Here is a 20,186-nt window from a genome sequence, read left to right on the forward strand (position 1 = left end):
TGGTGGTCAGTGCACATCATAGCGACTGGTTGGTTGGTTGTTCGGTTGTTCTGCCATTCGGTCTATTTGCATATTAGGGTTTTATATATATAGATACATCTTCATGGTTCAGAGGCAGAGCACGCTTTTTATAACTATTTTATTTGTGTTGAATATATCTAAATGATTTCAAAAGGATTTGAAGTCAGACAAATCTGTGAGTTGAACCTTCCACCCAAACAGATCCACAGTTCAGTGTAACTGGATGGCCTGCCACTCACACAGTAAGTCACGTGACTGATTATGTAGATACTAGTGTTGTAGATACTAGACTTTGCTCTGTTCAAATGACCAGCAAGGAAGCAGAGAAGCCTTTGATCTTGGTAGGTTTCCCTCATTCCAAAGCAGACTGCAGCGTGAATGGTCCTGGAAAAGCAGGCACAGAGGTGAGGCCAAAGTGAATACGTATTTTTCTGAAAAATTGGGGGAGTTCTTTTTGTAGAATGTGACATAAATGTAGTTTTAAACTATAATTATACCATTTTTGGTAGCTACACTTTAATGCTGTTATTTCTAAGAAATTTCTAAGAAATCATTCACTTAAATTGGCGATCAAGGCAAGATAATTTGCCTTGATCTTGAAAAGTAAATTTTCTGCTTATTTGCTGTTAGTTTTTACGTGTTATAATGAATACGTCAATTCATTTTCCTTTCTCCAGGCATTATGAAAAACCTTTGTTTCAGAGCCATTACCATGGCTCTGGGTCTTTATTTTACTGGAGCAATGACAAACCCGGCAAGGAAAAGCAGTATTTTTTTCAATTCTGAGTGCCAATGGAATGGATATCGCCTGGCGAATTGTTCCTTTACTGGAAAGCAGGATATACCTGTGGACATATCACAGACGGCAGCCACAGTGGATGCAAGTTCCATTTTATTTAAGGGCCTCTTACAATCGCCCACAAACGAAGAAAAACGGAACATAAAACATCTGGACCTCAGTAACAATCTCAAGTTGAAAATAACCTTAAGCCCTCTTGCGCATTTACCTGGTTTGGAAACCTTAAACCTCAGCAACAATGCCATCCACTCCCTCTCCCTGGATCTGCCCAGTCCTAAGTGCCCCTGGGTGAAAGGCCACAGAAGCAGCTTGGGAAGTGGGCTTCCACATCTGAAGCTGCTAATTCTTCGAAGAAATAAACTCAGTGACATTCCCAAGGGTAAGTACAATCTTAAGAGGCGGACTGGACCGAGACATCATAAGTATGTGGAGAATTCATGGTTTATGCCAAGGAGAATTCCATGTTTGCTTTCAGTTTTGAGGAAATGGCTGAAAGTAAAGCAATTTGATCCAAGCAAATATAATAAAAGGAGTTTCTTCGTGGAATTTGAAGTTAAAATATGTGGAATTTATAGTCAATGCTTTTTAATCTTCCATCACTATAATTTATATTAATGTTATGTGGATTTGTCGAGAGACATAGGAAGTATTAAGTGCTAAATAATAATGCATGATTTTAAATTACCTGAGAAATAACTAGTTCAGATGTTTTTAATACGTAACACAATTCAAATTTATTGCCATATTTATAATTTTTTCTTGGAATACCTTTTCTTTCTACTTATCCAATTGCCCTCCAAGTGTAGACTAGAAAAATGCTAATTTTATACATTAAAATGTAAATTGCTTATCCTGGTTTCTAACGGGATACTCTACATATCCTCCTATTATAATAAACTCTAATCCATTCTGACATTCAATAATCTACATGTTGGAGTTCCTTAGCTAATCCATCAATGTTTTATTTAGAAAATGTATCACGCTCATTAGCCGGAGCTTCCTTTGCCCTTTTTATAGTCAGGAATGCTAGACCATTTCCTTTCCCTGTTTGTTTTGGGGAATTATTTGCTAAATTCTTAATTACATAAGACATTATACTAAAAAAGAAAGTGTGAGGATATTGTCATTTTTCTCCATCCCAAATGATGCATATTTGGTTTTTCTCATTTTTCACTTCTTTCATTTATTTAGTTTTTGCTCTTTCTCCACATCTGGTCTGGTTTTAAGCACCATTTTGACAATAATAGCCTGAAGGGGTGAAGGAATTACTATTCCAGCCATCATATCAGCAGAAGTGGGTGAGAATGGCAGGAGTCTTCTCTCCCTGACCTTTTCCATAAAAGCAGTGTGCAGTATTTTCAGTGTAAAGTGTAAACTAATTTCATCTTATTTTACAATGTTTATTGTATTGTACTTATTATAAAAGGAATACCTGTTATTTGTGGGATATTAGGGTTTAAAGAAAAAATTTAAGGGAAAAATTGAAGTCCTTCATGTAATGTATATTATTTAAGTTTATCTTTTTTTAAAAATATTTTATTGATTTTTTACAGAGAGGAAGGGAGAGGGATAGAGAGTTAGAAACATCGATGAGAGAGAAACATCGATCAGCTGCCTCCTGCACACCCCCTACTGGGGATGTGCCCGCAACCAAGGAACATGCCCTTGACCAGAATCGAACCTGGGACCCTTCAGTCCACAGGCCGATGCTCTATCCACTGAGCCAAACCGGTTAGGGCTTTAAGTTTATTCTTTAGGTCTATGTACCTGTTTTTATTTCAAATTGGAATATACTTTCCATAATATTTCATAACTTATATTTTCATATCACCAAATAGTTTGAATATTTTTACCTAATTAAGCAATTAGATATAATGGTATAACATATGTAATAGTGTAATGATATAATATTTTTTAACTAGTATGGTAGATGTGAATCTCAACCCACAAATTCAAGTGTACTAGAGATATAATCTTTTATTGTCTACTAGAGGCCCGGTGCACAAAATTCGTACATGGGGAGGAGGGTGTCCCTCAGCCCAGCCTGCACCTTCTCCAATCTGGGACTCCTCGAGGGATGTCCGACTGCCCATTTAGGACCGATATCCCTCTCACAATCCAGGACTGCTGGCTCCCAACCACTCGCCTGCCTGCCTGCCTGATTGCCCCTAACCACTTCTGCCTGCCAGCCTGATCACTCCCTAACCACTCCCCTGCCAGCCTGATTGATGCCTAACTGCTCCCCTGCTGGCCCAATTGCCCCTAACTGCCCTCCCCTGACAGGCTAGTCACCCTTAACTGCCCTCCCCTACAGGCCTGGTCACCCCCAACTGCCCTCCCCTGCAGGCCTGATCGCCCCTAACTGTCCTCTACTGCTAGCCTGGTCGCTTCCAACTGCCCTCCCCTGCAGGCCTGATCGCCCCCAACTGCCCTCCCTTGCAGGCCTGATCATCCACAACTGCCCTTCCCTGCTGGCCATCTTGTGGTGGCCATCTTGTGTCCACATGGGGCAGCCATCTTTGACCACATGGGGGCAGCCATCTTGTGTGTTGGAGTGAAGGTCAATTTGCATATTATCCTTTTATTATATAGGATAACTCAACATAATTTCTGATTCTGAGCCTGAATTCTACTAGGATAGGTTGTGGGTGGGTTACAGGGTACTTGTACTTAACCTCAGTCTTTTGTGAGATTTCCTCTGTCTTTTCTCAGACTTGTACCACAGCTCTAGAATCATATACCCTGACAAGGCATCAAAGTATGTGTGTGTGTGTGTGTGTGTGTGTGTGTGTGTGTGTGTGTGTATCTGACCCTTAACCCCATTAACCAAAAAAACATTTCTTTTCAGTCTTTTCAGTTTGGAAAAAATTCTTCCCCCTTTTTGTTTCTTCAAAACCTTCTGTCTAGTTCTAGAAATTTCTTTCCTTTAAAACTTTAGGCCTGTGGAAAACAAAAGCCAGAAAGACTTGTGGACTCCTCTGCTTTGTGCCTCACAATGTGCCTCCCCTGGAGCAGTTAACACAGACAGCTTTCTGCTTGAATGGAGGAGAGAAAGGAAAAGGGGAAAACGGAGAGAGGTAAAAAATTAATGTGTCAAATATTATCCCACCACAAGAGTAGATAGAGAAATGCCGAATGTGTCTCCTGACGGCAGATGAATTTCCCGGAGCTCATCGGAGGTTAGGGCAAATACAATTCCATTTAAGGACCAAATATCCCTGTAAAATGCAGATGCAGCCCCTATCTTCCTTTTCTGAGTTAAACTTGGCCTCCCAAAGGAGAAAAAAGAAGGGAAATGACAAACCCTATGTTTTATATTCTATTAGAATTCTAGCAAATGAAACCACAGAGAGATGAATGAAACAGATGGGTGATGGAAGTCTAGTGTAAGCCCAGAATCTAATTGGATATAATTCAGAGTTCTTTTACCCATAGCATTTTGTGATATGAATTATTTTTCCAAAATCAACATGCATTTTCAGTTTTTACTAGATTGAGCCCGCTCCGACATCCCTTCCCATTTTATGATTCTCTGACTATGGCTGGATGAATCTGGCTTTAAAATCCTACTTTGGAGGGAAAAGCTGGTAAGAGAGGTGCTGCCTGCCATGCTATTTCTGACATTTCCTTTGTGCTTTTTCAATACCTTTATTCTAAGCCTTTTTAAAGGTAATATCTGGATAATGTGGAATTTACTCATAGAATTGCTGTGAGGTGTAAAGAAAAAAATGTCTTTCAAGAACCTAATTTAACATAGTATTTGGCATAATAAATGATATTATTAAAATATGTGAAAAGCACTTTGTAACCTTGTAAAGCAGTATGCAAATATTAGTTATTATTACTCTCTTGGCACAAACTGAGAATAACAATCTATTCAGAAACAAATAATAAATCTGTTTTTGTCAGAATCTCAAGTTATCTTTTAAAATGCTAAATAGCCTTGGCCAGTGTTTCTCAGTGGTTAGAGCCTCAGCCCTCACACCAAAGGGTCTCAGGTTCAGTTCCTGGTCATGGGTACATATCTGGGTTGCAGGTTCCATCCCCTGCCCCCCATCAGGGAACATGCAGGAGGTAACCAATCAATGTGTCTCTCTCACATGGATGTTTCTCTCTCTGTCTCTTTCTCTCTCTCTCTCCTATTTCCCTCTCTGCCCCTCTCTCCCTCCCTTCCACTCTCTAAAAGCCAATGGAAAAAATATCCTCAGGTGAGGATTAACAACAACAACAAAAGTTTAATAACTATTGCAGTAGATGGGACTCCTAGTCCACTGTAATTCATGAGCCAAGAATCATTGGTGTCTAACAATTTATATAGGTGTTTGGTCTTATCTGAAATACTAACTTAGAGATATGTATCTTGGAAAGCAGGGATCAACAACTGGCCTTCCAGCACACGTTGTATCTGTATAGCTCATGTCCCGTGGGCTAACAAAGAATTGCTTTCACCCAGGAAACCCCACTTCTGTGAGGGTGAACTATCACAGTGACTCACCCACTGTCGGCCCAGCCTGTCTTCAGAGGCAGCTGTGATGTCACCAAAAAGCTTCATGTTGGGACAATACCCAGAGGAGGTGCCAGCCAGTGTATTTACAAGACAGAAGCCAGCCATGAATTCAACCTTAATGACCATTCTACCTTTCTCCCACATTCTTGGAGTATAGTGTTAATAATGGAAAATCAGTTTTAAAATTTTAAAACAATGGGGCAGGTCTCCAGTTACACTATCCCACCTTCATCAAGCAGTATTTCCGGAATGCCACAGAGTGCCTAGAAATCTCTCAGAACCAACATGTTACTGGGATTCCAGTTAGGTTGACAGTCCAGATGTGATAGCCTGACATCATTTAACAACTAAGTTTCAGAACCCAAAAGATAAATGTGTTAGAAATTAGATGAAATAATACCTGACTTTGAAGCTGGTAGAATAAAAAAAAAATACAACCACAAAATCATGTATTTTAAAAACAAAAGTACATTGTATTCTTTTCATTTGTAGGAAATTAAGCATTTCATCTTGATTGCTATGATTATGGGAACACCAATAACCAATGTTTTCAAAAAATTCAGGTTGGCTTTAGCTGGTTTGGCTCAGTGGATAGAGCGTCGGCCTACAGGCTGAAGAGTCCCGGGGTTCAATTCCGGCCAAGGGCACATGCCTGAGTTGCAAGCTCAATCCCCAGTAGAAGGCGTGTAGGAGGCAGCCAATCAATGACGCTCTGTTATCATTGATGTTTCTATCTCTCCCTCTCCCTTCCTCTCTGAATCAATAAAAAAAAATATATTTTTTTAAAGTTCAGGTTGTAAAGTAGTAACAAAATGTATGTCATTAAGCTAAGAGGGCAAGGTCTTTGGCTCACCTCTATAAATTTGACTACATTAAGGGTTGGCCTTATCAATAACTCTTATCTAGGACCATTCCAGACTCTATTCTAATTCTTAGTACTCTTTGAACTTGAAGCCATGACCCCTGAACATTATTGTTCTGTGTTATTAGGTATCATACTTGGGAGAACATTTAGGAAGTTCATACTCCAAAGGAATATTTTTAAGGTGGTGTAATGTCTGGGCATACCTTCTCTGGCCTTTTTTCCAATAAACACTGAGATAATTTCTTAGAAATAATAAAACTGCCTCTGGCCTCTTAAATGCAAAGGCTAATCAAATTCCTGCCTTCCCCAGCTTATACAATCATCAGAAAGCAGTTCAATTAAAAAAAAAAGTGCCTCCCTATTTTCTTCCCAGCATTTGACTCTCCTCTCTTGAAATATAGAATCTACCCTCTGACGTCCAGGCTCAGCTAATGCACTTCCTAACCTCTTTTAGTCACTTGAGTACACACCCCCTCAACATTGACTCACCATGTAAAATTTTTAAAAAAACATATTTTCCCCCATTGAGAGTGTCAGCCAAGTATCATGGAAGAGTTCTCAAATTCCCCAAGTCCGTTTTGAGAGACCCTAAATAAAAAAGGTAATCTCTCTCATTATCTTCGGATCAGCAGGCTAATCAGGACATGTTATTTTCATAACTGTTCTTTGGCAAAATCCAAGGGAGCAATCCCCATCACATTTCAAATCTTGGCTCACATCATGTCTGCTAACATCTCATTGCCCAAAGCAAGTCACATGACCAACCTCAACTCAACGGGATGAAGAAGTAAAGTGAATGCTTGCTGAACAATGATCTAAACTGTTACATCTGGCTTCCACTGAGCTCAAAATACTTGACCATAGTAATCAAAGATAGATTCAATTTCACCTGCAAGAAACAATTTTTAAGGGAGGAAACTGAGGCATGGAGACCTTAAGTGGTACTTTCTGATTCACATTAAAAGTTATAAACAGATGCCGAAACCGGTTTGGCTCAGTGGATAGAGCGTCGGCCTGTGGACTCAAGGGTCCCAGGTTCGATTCCGGTCAAGGGCATGTACCTTGGTTGCGGGCACATCCCCAGTAGGGGGTGTGCAAGAGGCAGCTGATCGATGTTTCTAACTCTCTATCCCTGTCTCTTCCTCTCTGTAAAAAATCAATAAAATATATTTTTAAAAAAAAGTTATAAACAGAGCTGGATAAACCGAACATCTTAAGTGCCCTATTTGCTATATGATACAAGTAGAATCACTAAACAATCCCAATACACTTGGTATTTTATGTATACCATGATCCATACCATTCTCTTTCATAGACAGCCCAGCCCTACTCCCCACCTTCTTTTTCCTTTTCTAAACTCAAGTTATCTTTCAGGACCTTGACCGTGTCTTTGTGTGTGTGTGTGTGTGTGTGTGTGTGTGTATGACTAAATGGTAATGAATGGTTAAAAGATCTGAATTTCAATCCCAGCTCCACCCACCATGACGTGGGGCAAGTTCTTAACTTGCTGCACCTCAGTTTTGCAATTTGTAAAATGGTAATAACCCCCAGGGCTTTGTGAGGATTAAAAGGGGGTGTTTGTGAAATGCTCAGAGCACAGAAAGAGTACACAATTAAACAGAGTTTTAAAAATAATTTTTTCCTTCCACTGATCTCCAGGTGTACATATTTAATTCAATTAAGTGCTGAGAAATTGCAGGAACCATAAATTCTCATCCCTGCATAGGGCAGGCAGGTATCACAAAAATGTCAAGGAAACTATAGCTCCTTTCATATTGATGTCTTCTGTTTCACTTTTTTTTTTCTCACAAACCCATATGTTTGCATGTTAAAATATGTAGGAATATTCTTTGCTCCACAAAGAAACATTTTCTCCAGGGGGCAGGAGGGGAAATATTGAAGTGCCTAGGACAGCAGAGCAGCTCACAGATGCTGGGGCATTCAGTCAGGAATGGCAAATTTACCAACCAATATCGACGTATTTCCCACCAGCATATGCCAGCTGAACATCAGCCCTGGTTCTCTCCCATTTTTTTTAAAACATGCACGTTTCTTGGCCTAGCCTTTGTCTTCCTACTTTTGATAGAGACATGAGTAGAAAGAAATCACACTTGTCAGTAAGTGCATGCCCATCTAAGACAGGCACCCTCATTAAGCTCCAGCCAAACATCTTGTGCCACTTGAAACTTCCAATAATTCAAGAGAAGCTATATATACACAACATTTTTGTATTGAATCTTTATTGTCAGCTCATTAATTTTTAAATCTATGTGCAGGCCAAACACTGTGACCTCTAACTTACTGCGTGCATGTTATATTCCAGGCATTGGAGGAGTTCACAAAGACATGCACTCTGACCTGAATCGTCTTATGGATAGTTGGATGGAGGGGTATAAGTGCTTTGTATAACTAGTAACTTTTTCTAGGTTTTATCATTCAACCAGACACAAGGATTCTATGCTATATTTGTCCTCATCACCAAAGACAGTAGTCAAAGAATAAATCCTTCTGGAATTGAACCAACTTGATCTGTTATGTGGTAGTTGGTTAAAGACACAGACTATACATGAGAGCAGAGCAGAAGGAAATGTAAAAATGCAGGGCTTCCTTGTGGGACTCAGATGGTAAATCAAATTTGGGAGACGCTGTGACTGACACCTCCTTCTCAAGCTTTCTTTTCAGTGCCAAATGCGCCTCCTGGTGACTCTGGCATCAGGTGAAATACAAAGGCAATTAGATTATTTTGCCAGAACACAAAATCTAGCTAGAATTTACTACCTTTGAAACATCCTAGAATGCCTAGAAAATAGTTATAATATCAACAATAAGTAGATAAAAGAAAGGATATAGCTACAAAACAGAGTCATTAACATTTGAAAACTCTGAGTTCACCCATATAAATAATTCATCAAAACAACTATTCAGTTTTACCCATAGTTCAATCAAATAAATATTTACTTATTCTTCAAAGTTAGATTTTTTAATTGATGCTTTTATCATAAAACTAGAGGCCCCATGCACAAATTCGTGCACCAGTGGGGTCCCTCAGCCAGGCCTTTGGGATCAGGCCGAAACCAGCTCTCCGACATCAACCGAGGGGCTTTTATTATACAGGATTAGCACATACTCATTGAAAGAAAGAATTCAAAGATGTCTAAAATAAATTTTCCTTCTTTCTCTAACCCCACCTCTCCTCCTAAGTGTAAGTACTATTAATAGCTTAGTTCACCTCTTCCAGGCCTTTTTTTCCTGCCCACTCAAAATATATGTATATGGGTACAAATGGCTCCTTTTTTTCAAGAACACTGGCATTATACTTGATACAGCAACTTAACATCTTCCTTCTCGTGCAGTCTTGTTGCTCTACCCCATTCTCTTTTAAGACTGTTCCATAGTATTTTCTAGTGTTGACGTACCATGCTTTGTTTAACCACTTCTCTATTGGAAACCACTTAGGTTGTTTCTAATCTTTCGCCCTTACAAACAGTGCCTTCAGTCAATATCAACAGTTTATATTTTAATTTGATTTTTTTCCTACATTTCCATTGATATTTTTAGAAAGAGGAAGGGAAAGAGAGAAAGAGAAACGTCTATGTGAAATTGGCTGCCTCCTGCATTCCCCCTATTGGGACCGAGCCCAAAACCCAGGCGGTGCATGTGTCCTGACCAGGAATTGAACCAGCAACCTTTCTGTGCACAGGACGATACCCAACCAACTGAGCCACACTAGCCAGGGCAATGTTTTAATTTGCTTTTTAATTTTAATAGGATTGTGGAAACTGAAGTCATTGCAGAGTTTGGATCTATCATTCAATGGAATATTGAAAATTGGTGTGTTTGATTTTCATAACTGCCTGCAGTTGGAGAACCTCTATTTAAGGAGCAACAAGATATTCAAAATTCATCCAGAAGCCTTCAAGGACCTCAAAAAGTTACAGGTTATAAAATAATTTTTATAATATTTCAAATACACAGACATATGGGCAATTACATTAGAAGAATATTTTAAGAGTTTCTTCATGTTCAGTAGTACTGACTATTAATCAAAAAAATGTAAGTCTATTTTAAGATTCCTCTAAAATTGCTGAAGTCTCTCTCTTGCCTTAAAAATCAGTGGTCTCAGTAATGAATTTTGCTCAAACATAATACTCAGCAGCAACAATTGGCACATTATTTTTCTAAATCAAATTAAACCCAACTCCAAGTCTCCATTTGCCGCTGGCTTCAATCAAGGTGTTGGCCAAGACTGGATTCTCACCTGAAGGCCTAGGTGAAGGTCATGGGGAAATGAAGGGGAAACCTTCATTCAGTTCCTTGTGGGTGTTGACTGAGGGCTCAGTTCCTTGCTGGCTGTCAGCCGGAGCCTGCCCTCCGTTCTGTGCCATGTCAGCCTCCCCAAAGGGCAGCTCACAGCATGGCAGCCCAAAGGAGAGAGCCTGCTAGTACGAAGAATATGAGATCAACAAAGTGATGTCCATTGCTTTTTCCATACTCTGATTGATGGTTAGAACCAAGTCACAGGCCCCGCCTACACTCAAGGGGAAGAGATTTCTCAAGGGCATGAATACTAGGAGGCAGAATCATTGGGGTCTCTTTCAGAATCTGCTGAATTATAAAAGCAGATGAGAAAGCCCACTTAACTTTGCTCCCCAATTCACCACAAATATGTAGTCAGATTGTCTGGGGACCTGAGTTAGTATATTGTCTACTGATTATAACTATATTTGTGTGTGTGATTGCCCTGTGTCTGTTTTATTTCCTATGCATTTTTATTGTACTTTATAAGTCTTCTGCAGCTCACAGGTTATAGATGCTGCAGGCAAACTAAAAAACAATCCCAAGAATGATTTAAATCATCTGTAATTCTCGATTCACCTGAACTGCCCAGAATTATACAATCTCTCCTTCTCTAATATTCCTTCTACATGTTTGGTAATAACTTAAAAACTGGTTTGGAGCAGGTTGAACATATTTGGTACCAGAAAGCTGCATATTAAAATAGATGGTATGTGGGTTGTTGTGGTTTTTTTTTCAGGAGATGCATTTAACATTTACACAGTGCAATATGTCTTCCCATGTCGGAATCTTCTCAGAAGCCAGATAGAGTTTTCATATCATGAATTCATCATCATGTTTAGATAGAATACATTTTCATTAGCATTTCAAATTAGCATCCTTTTTCTTACTCTTACTCCATTCTTCTTAGATTCAGTGATTTGTGTAGTAACATATACTTCTCCCAGGCTTTCTCTAATGTATATTCCTGCCACTGATGGTGAATGGCTGTTTTGTTAGCCACATTGGACTATTCTGTTTTCATCTTTTCTCAGAAATTATTTCTCCTGAATCATCTTATTAGTTTTCTGGCCTCTCTCCAGTTTTGCTTTCAGTTCAATGATTTGTCATAACATAGTTGCTAGACTAGAAAGAAAAAAAAAAAAAAAAAGCCAGCCGTGCACAAAAAAGAAAATAACTACCTGAAAAACAGTAGAATATTTCGCTCAGCTGTTGAGGAGGGTTACAAAAGAAAATTATTGATCCTTGGCAAGACCAGGCCAAAGGAAAGTTTTGTTTTTTTCCTTCCCAATCCCGGTCTACTACTTCCTATTTTTGGCAACCTTCCTTAGGGAGTCAAGACTGCTCGGTTACTCAACATGGGAAAGGTCAGCCTCATTGCTCATGCCCAGGAGAATTCTGATTCCGCATGTAGTGGTCTTGGTGATGGTGCCGTTGGATTGGCTGTTTGAATCAGCTCTTAGGGATTTATTTAATCCAGGATATCAACGCTGCTTTTCCCGTGGTGTTTATAAAACATTTGACCTAGATAAAACATCCAGCCTCTCTAGTTTTCACCCATAGCCCTCTTCTTATTCTTCAGCAAGGCTTAGGATTTTCCCTTCTTCTGATAACCACCTGCCCCTCCCCAGGCCCCAAGATCGATCCCACTCTGGTGCCTCATGCTGCAGGCCCCCTCCGCCCAGCCCTTCACTCCAGTTTGGTGGGAGCTCAGGCTCCAGGAGGGTGTGTTGTGGAATAGAAGGCACACAGGGAAGCCAGATCAGATTTCAACTCTGCCATTTCATTCATTCATTCTTTTCTCCACTATTTAAGGAGCACCTGCTATGTACTAGGGGCTATGTGGAATATACTGTGTGCCCTAGCCCAGTTTCCTCCTCTGTAAAAAAAAGGGGGTGGGGGGTGGGATGAGGAATTTGTTGGGAGGTTTAGAGATAATATATGTAAAGCACCCAGTAAGGTGCCTGGCACACAGCAGTGCTCTGTGAATGGTAGCTAGAACTATACCTAACTATGCTTTCCCTGCTGCATCATGCCACGGCCACATCCATCTTCATTGGGTCCTTCTCTGTGTTTCTAGTGTCACTGAGTCCTTTTTGTTCCCTGGTTTCCCCTTCCTGATTAGACTAGAAAAACTGGTCATCTTGTGCACACTAAGTAGTGCGGATGCAGAGAAATGCACTACTACCCTTGAAGCAAAAGATCTCTCTTCACTACTTCTGGTCAGCTGCAGATCTGTGTTGTATGGGCTCATCATTCAGTATCTTCTGCCACTTTCAAGAGAACACCGTGCTTCTAGACATTTTAGATCTGGTATCTAATTCTAGACCGTGATAACAATGGGGAGTCCAGGTTTCATCTAACAGTACAAATCACAGCTCATAGGGAAGAAGGAAGGGAAAATGATTGATCATCTAATGTAGGCACCATCCTTAAAGCTTTTGCATGCATTTCATCCTAACAACAACCTTGGCAGGTGGGCTCATGGACAGTAAACAGTTTACTTAGGCTCACAGAACGGTCGGAGAGAGAGCAGAGATGGAATCCCCGGTTCCTCTGACTCTCAAATCAGTGCCAACTTCTCATTGCCTCCCTTTAGACATAAACAGGACCTGGAACTCGTTTATTGTCTCTCAATGTCTTTATTCACAGACTGCCCCAAATTTGCTTCTTCTCGAGCAGGTTGTGGACCTCAGCAGCAATGCTCTGACCACCATCCTGCCCATGATGGCCCTTGCTCTAGAACTTCCCCACCTGGAGGCTGACTTGGCCCATAACCAATGGCAGTGTGATGACAGTGTGGCCGTCTTCCGAAATGTCATTTCTGAATCCTGGAGGAGAAAGTGGGATGTAGTTTGCAACAAGTCTATAGGTATGTCAGTAGTCCCTCTTCTCTCCGAAAGGGTTCCAGCTGAACTGAAACAATAAATAAATATATAAACAAACAAACAAATGAACCAAAAAACAGGACCAATTTAGTCTTGTTTGAAACAATGACAGTAAGAGTGGTGATCCATGGCCTTGGGCAGCCTCAGGCTGGGTCATAGAGCAGTCATTGGTTTCTAACTGTTTTCCTCAGTCATGAATGACTTTCTTTACATGGGCAAAGAAACCCAGTTCCACCATCTCAGAAACTGCTGGATTTGGTCAAAAACAGAAATTTCATAAAGAGAGAATTTTGCCCTGAAGACCCCACAAGTGTCATTTTTTTTTAAATCCCAATTCTTAACAAATAACCAAAGAAAGGACATTTAAAACTTGAAACCTGATTATTTTAAATGTCTGCCAACATTCTAAAAATATAACCCTACAAAGACACCAAACACACATACTTCAAAAGCAGATTTTTTCTTTTATTTGTTCCCTGCCACTCTCCCAACGTGATAGAATATGTTATTGGAGTTGAACATTCTGGAAAGTGTTTTTCCACTATTGTGGTGGTTTAAACTTCTAACTGGGGAGTGGGGAAGAAAGTCAGATTTTTTTATTTTTTTTTATTTTTTAGTGGTCCTGGTCCTGGATTCTGTTCTGTTCAGGACTGACATTAAAATAGGAACATGGCCCTGCTTCCCAGGTTTAGAAGAAAACCACGAAGATCAGAGGGAGGCCAGTGTTGTCAGCCACATGTGTCCCGTGCTCTCTCAAAGCCGCCTGGCATCTGAGTGCGGAGGGCAGAATGCCAGGAGCCACTAGAGAACCCTGGGAGTTGCTGTGCTCACCAGCACTGGGCATGCTGAGGAAATGCTGCTGCGAACATGGGTGGGGCTGATGGAATGTTCTCAAGAAGGTGCAGTAGGTAAGGGTATGGAAGAAGGAGAAGTCACGAGGTTACCCCTCCAGTCTGGCTTCTTTCCTTCCCACAGGTTAGCCATCGGGCGAGAAGCCTAACACACCACTCCTGGCTGGTGAGCAGCAGCCCTGAGCCCACAGCCGCATGTGCATGCACACAGAGCCATACTACGGGCCTTAGACATCACTCAGCCCATCAGGAGAGCTGCTTATCATCATGCAATCTGCACTTTAACTAGAAACCCATGGACTCTAATTTCAGTGTGTTTTCCCCCCACGTTCAGGGCCCGAGGAGGCAAACTGGTGGACACCCAAAAGCAGGATTCCCCGGGAGGCCCAACTTCCTCCCACGAATCTGAATCACGCGAGAAGCCTCATCAGGAGCAAAGCTGAGAGGCCCCAGGAAGGAATGCATGTGGGCTCAGCCACGCCGGGGAAGCAGGACCACACGGGCTCTGAGGCCCGTGAGCAGCACAGACGGCCGCCGAGGCGGGTGAGGAGCACCCAGGATGGGCAAGCTGCTGGCGGCACGGAAGCCGCGTCCCCGGACCTCGCCCTGGCCGTCTGCTTAGCGGTGTTCATCACCTTCTTCGTGGCCTTCTGCCTGGGGGCTCTGGCCAGGCCTTACATTGACCGACTGCGGCAACAGCGGTGCAGGAAGAAGAGACCCGGGTCTGCCCTCGGGTATTCCAACGAGGGCTTCTACGATGAAACGGAAGCTGCCGGGGCCGGCCAGCACCCCGGGGTGGGTCTGCACCTAGCGCCCCGTGGCCTAAGCCTCTGTGAGCCCGAGCACCCTTTCTCGGGGACACGGGCCAGCCCACAGGCTGCTGTCACTGCTGGCAGAACTCGGGGCACGAGCAGAGAGGAGGCTGGCGGCGGGCAGAGCAGGGGCCAGTGCGGGGCCGGCCCTGGGGCAGGAAGGAGGAAGGACAATGTGTGTCCCGACGGCCGTGCGGCCCGTCCCGCTCTCCACGGGCGGCCCGGTGCTGACAGGAACCCCCTCGCGTCCGCAGAGCCGGACCGCGTCTGCAGGAACGGTGTCCGCGGGGAAGTGGATGCTGAGGCGGAGGCCCAGGAAGACTCGCTCAGTGGGTGCTCGATGGGCATCCCCGGGATGGCTGGCAGCTTACCAACCGGCTCTGGCTCCACCCATAAGGATTCGAATGCATTAGACCCACCACTGTCCAGAGAGATGACGGCTGCTCTCTCCAAAACGCCAAGCTGTGCAAAAGCACGGAGGCCGGGAGGGCGTGAGGACAGAGAGGACACGGGGCGGGGACCGTTGGAGTTTCCTAAGGACACGCCAGTGCGCGCTCCCAGTTTGCTGGATGCACAGGAGCCAAGGCTCAAGGGAGCCAGGGCTGGGGAGGAACATGCCACCTACCATGGTTCCGCCAAACTCGGTGACCTAGGACATAGGGACCCGTCCCCAGAGGTCCTTCCCCCAGGACGGGGCAGGGACCCACATGTCACTCCTGCTGACGGGGACCCAGCCCAGAGACACGCTCCTCCTGACACACAGGACGAGCTGGACACCGATTCCGATGAAGGCTCGTTATTTACTCTAAGCTCCGGGAGTTCAGAGGGTGCGGGAAATGGGAGTGACGGAGAGGCAGACGGGGAGGAGAGTTCTGGAACCAGTGAGCCTCGGGAGGACGGGGACCCAGGGGTGAGGAAGGACAACGTTACATCATCCGAGAGCCTTGGGGACATCACCTTCCAGAAGACGCAGGGGGAATGTGAGAATCAGGAGGATCGCTTTGGAAAACCTCTCATTTCCCGTTCAGACTCCGGTGTGTCCAAGAGTCATGGGGAAAGTGCCTCTAACACCCACAAATGTGAGAACCCAGTGACCTTGCCCGGGTCACTGGGTGAGCGTGCTGCCCGTGACACGACCCCGGGCATGTTCGCGTACGACTGCGTCACGGCTCTTCAGTCTGAGGCAGCAGGGTGGCATCGCTCACTCAGAGACCTCGAGTTTTCCAACGTGGAAACACCACCGTGCTCTGCTGAGGTTCCCTCCGGTCCCGGTAAGACTGCCTGTGGTGAGAGAGATGCAGACGTTTATACATACGAACCCTCCACTCAGGGATCAGACACGGATGAAAGCAATAGTCCCTCGCGACACGATTCTGAAGCGGGCAGCACGCCTTGCAGCCAGATCGACACAGGTGCCCACGAGGGCCGTGGCTCCAGAGAGGCTGTGAGCCCAACACAACTGTTACAGTGCTCTGGCGACAACCCAGCTCTTCCGTGTGCCAGAGGAGGAGGGGAATATCTTGAAGAGAGTTCTAAGAGCCAGGTACTGTTGTTACAAGCGCTTCCAAATAAAACCAGTCCGTGAAGAACACAGGAGCCCTTCAGTGACGGGGACAGGAGTACGTACTCAGAGGAGAATCTGTTGCAACGAGAAAAAGATGATTCTGACTTCTGTTCTCAAACGCAGACCCACGGCAGCCTGATGGGAGTTGGCCGTCTAGGTGAGGACCGGCTCTCCTAAAACAAAGACGAGGATGTTCACCTTGAAAGTCAAAGGCAATGCGAGTAACATTCTTAGTACAGACCGGAGCACTCAGGTGGGACGGCTGAACAGATTTTAACAAATTCTGCACAAAGAACAGCACAGCTTTTGGGAGGTTGATCATGAACCTACAAAACTGGAGGGATTCAGAGACTTTCTAAATATTTTTAATAAGTTGTGTTAACAGTGGGACCATTTAGCCATGGCTGATATGGCCTGGTTGGTTGGTGGTTGTCTTGTGCACAGAAAGGTTGCTGGTTCATTCCAGGTCAGGGCACATACAGGGATTTAGGCCCAGTCTCCACTAGGGGGCGTGCAGGAGGCAGCCACCTGATGTTTTGGTTTCACACTGATGTTTTGGTTTCACATTGATGTTTCTCCCTGTCTCCCTTCCTCTTTCTCTAAAAATCAATTTTTAAAAATCTAAAAAAAAAAAAAAGTTGGACCATTTTATAGAACAAAGTATAAATTAAAAATCAATTTTCAAGAAGAGAAGTGATGGTTTTTGCAAAAGAAAAAGAGACTCCACCATTATCCATGCTTCACCTTCTTTGGCCTGACTTGCCAATCAGGGCTCTCACGATCTGTGATCTTCTGTTTATCCTCCTGCTTCTCTGACATTTTCCCCTTTGCTTTCCTGACACTCCTCCTCGGCTTGTCCTCTCAAACAGCATTCCTCAGGAGAATGTTTCAAGTCTCCCTGGATCTCCCCTTTGCCCCTCTCCTTGGACCCTGCTGCTTCACGACCAGCTCTATACAGGTGATGCCCAGGTCTGCACGACTAGGCCCAACCTCCCTCCTAACTTCCAGACTCACATTCTCAACCCAAATGCCCAAATTCACATAGGTCCTCCTGAGACCTAAAATTCATCATTTTCCTTCACAATCATGATTTCCCATATTCTTTTTATTGGTCAGTAATATCATGACAGCCATGCAGCAAGACCTGTTAAAATTTTTTACTTATCTCTGACTCCTCTTTTTTTTTTTTTTTTAATATGTTCTCCCATGCAGTGGGCTTTCTTGTTGTTTTCTTCTTCTTTTTTTTAAATATATATTTTATTAATTTTTTTACAGAGAGGAAGGGAGAGAAATAGAAAGTTAGAAATATCGATGAGAGAGAAACATCAATCAGCTGCCTCCTGCACACGCCCTACTGGGGATGTGCCCGCAACCAAGGTACATGCCCTTGACCGGAATCGAACCTGGGACCCTTCAGTCCACAGGCTGATGCTCTATCCACTGAGCCAAACCGGTTAGGGTGACTCCTCTTTTCTATCCTATATCTGAGCAGCCTCTAAGCTCTATGCCAGGCGTCCTCAAACTATGGCCCGCGGGCTACATGCGGGTTTTTTTGACGTTTTGTTTTTTTACTTCAAAATAAGATATGTGCAGTGTGCATAGGAATTTGCTCATAGTTTTTTTTAAACTATAGTCAGGCCCTCCAACGGTCTGAGGGACAGTGAACTGGCCCCCTGTTTAAAAAGTTTGAGGACCCCTGCTCTATGCTGTGGAAGATCTGTATGTTGGATACAAGGGGGCATTTAGTATGGCAATCTGGAAGGGGTCAGCCAGTTTATGTTGGACCAGTGTTTGCATAGATAGCAGCTTGTTTTTACTTAAAGTGTATATTTAGGGTAGATTAAGATAGAAGGTGACTGAGTTTGTGGGAAAGGCCCTAAGGATTCCCCAGTCCAACTGTTGGCATCACCACTAGTCTTACAGGTTCTAGCTCCTCAGTAACCCTACTCTTCACCCCAAATAAGGCACATTCCTCACCTAACATCTAGATTATTTTAAGGGCTCTTTGTGAGCTTTAGTACTCTCCTCGCCCTCACTCACTCTTCTATCCTATTCACCTCTCCACAACTCAAAAACCTTGGGTTGTTCCCCATTGGCTATATGAGACCAAATTCCATAGACACCCGCAACCTTTCCAACTTTATCTCATGACACTATCACTTCACCACACATTTTTATCCTGGTTTACATCATTTATGCCGATCATGTATTTCACTTATTTCAGCAAGATTTTGAGGCCTTCACTGGTCCCTGATCAGTTCCCCACGCCATTCAAAATTACTATTTTGAGATTTCCTGTCCTTGAATTTTCACTGAGAAAATTTTAGACTATCAGAAAGAAACTCCCTCACTCCCTACCCCATAGCAGTACACGTTTTCCTAGTCGTACGTATACTCACTCCTTCCCTCCAGTCTAAGAAGAAGTCAGAGTTATGTGGTCAAGGTTAGTCCCTCCCGTCTGCTCTCGGTGCAGTCCTGGCATGGATCTATTCATCTTTCCCATTCCTGCACCTCCACGCCTTCCCTATCGAATGGCTCCTTCCCACAGGCTAAAGCAGGCTCAAGTCCCTTCAATATTAAAACGAAGGAAAACTCCACCCTGTGGCTCCCTCAAAATACCACCTTCTTCCCTCTTCATAGCTAGCCCCTCATGGGAATGGCCAGTGACTCGTTGGCTCTTCGGGGCACTGGGGCCAGGCTTCAGCCCAACTCTCCTGTGCCAGGAGACCATCACCAGCAATCTCTACTTGCCACATACGGTGACCTTCAAGGTCACCTCTGCCGCATTTGTCACGGTAGATCGCTCCCACTTGACACCCTGTTCCTGTGGTTTTGTGATGCGACTATAAAGGTGTTGGTCCCAGCAGGACACAGAAGGCAAGGACCGGGGATGGCTAGAGAGAGCTGAATGAAGGAACCACTTGGGAAGATCTGGGCAGAATTAAAACTAGCAAGGGAAGGGGAAGGACCTAAGGGCTAGCAACAGAGAAAGGCCTTCCCATCCTTAGGCCCAAAAAGACAAAAGAAATTGCAGCTATGGCGCACAGCGGGAACTGTGGTCTTTGGTAGGAGAATGCAGCCGCGAGAGATCTGCAGCCCCGCAGGAGGGAGCCCAGAGAATCACCACCCAGCCTCTCCCTTCCTCTCGCCCTCCAGTCTTTCTACAGCGCCCCCCAGTGGCCAAGCCCTGGAAGCCAGAGGGGACGTCCACAGAGGTGGGCCTCCAGGCCACAGAGCTGAGCGGAGAAGGGTAGAAAGTAGACTTGGAGGGGCAAATAGTGGCACATGTTTTCTTTTGATTCTTCTGCTTCTCTGGTCATCCTTCCTTGGGCTCCATTTCCCCGTTTCTTTCTATGTTTGAGTCTTAAATATCTGTGTTCCCCAGAGCTTGGTCCAGGAACCTCTTGCCTTTTTAATCAGTTCACGTTCGTTGTGTGAACCATCAATTGTCAAGGCTTCCACCTCTACCTAAAAGCTGGTGTTTCCCGTATCTGTAACTCCAGCTTTGAAATCTTTCTGGCACGTTCCCCTCCCATCCAGCTGCCTTCAAGTTCAGTGAGTCCAAAAAGAAACTCATTGCTCC

The 20,186-nt window shown here is 43.8% G+C and overlaps 1 protein-coding gene across 1 annotated transcript; it reads left to right on the forward strand.

Moving 5' to 3' along the window:
- The first annotated feature begins 703 nt into the window (after nt 1-703).
- LRRC66 (leucine rich repeat containing 66) lies at nt 704-17,223 on the forward strand. The gene is given in 4 exon segments (XM_008140298.3): nt 704-1,199; nt 9,961-10,130; nt 13,171-13,360; nt 14,562-17,223. Coding segments are annotated over 4 exon segments (3,075 nt in total). The 3' UTR covers nt 16,781-17,223.
- The last annotated feature ends 2,963 nt before the right edge of the window (nt 17,224-20,186 follow it).

This window comes from Eptesicus fuscus, chromosome 2 (genome assembly GCF_027574615.1).
Source record: "Eptesicus fuscus isolate TK198812 chromosome 2, DD_ASM_mEF_20220401, whole genome shotgun sequence".
Taxonomy (NCBI): Eukaryota; Metazoa; Chordata; class Mammalia; order Chiroptera; family Vespertilionidae; genus Eptesicus; species Eptesicus fuscus.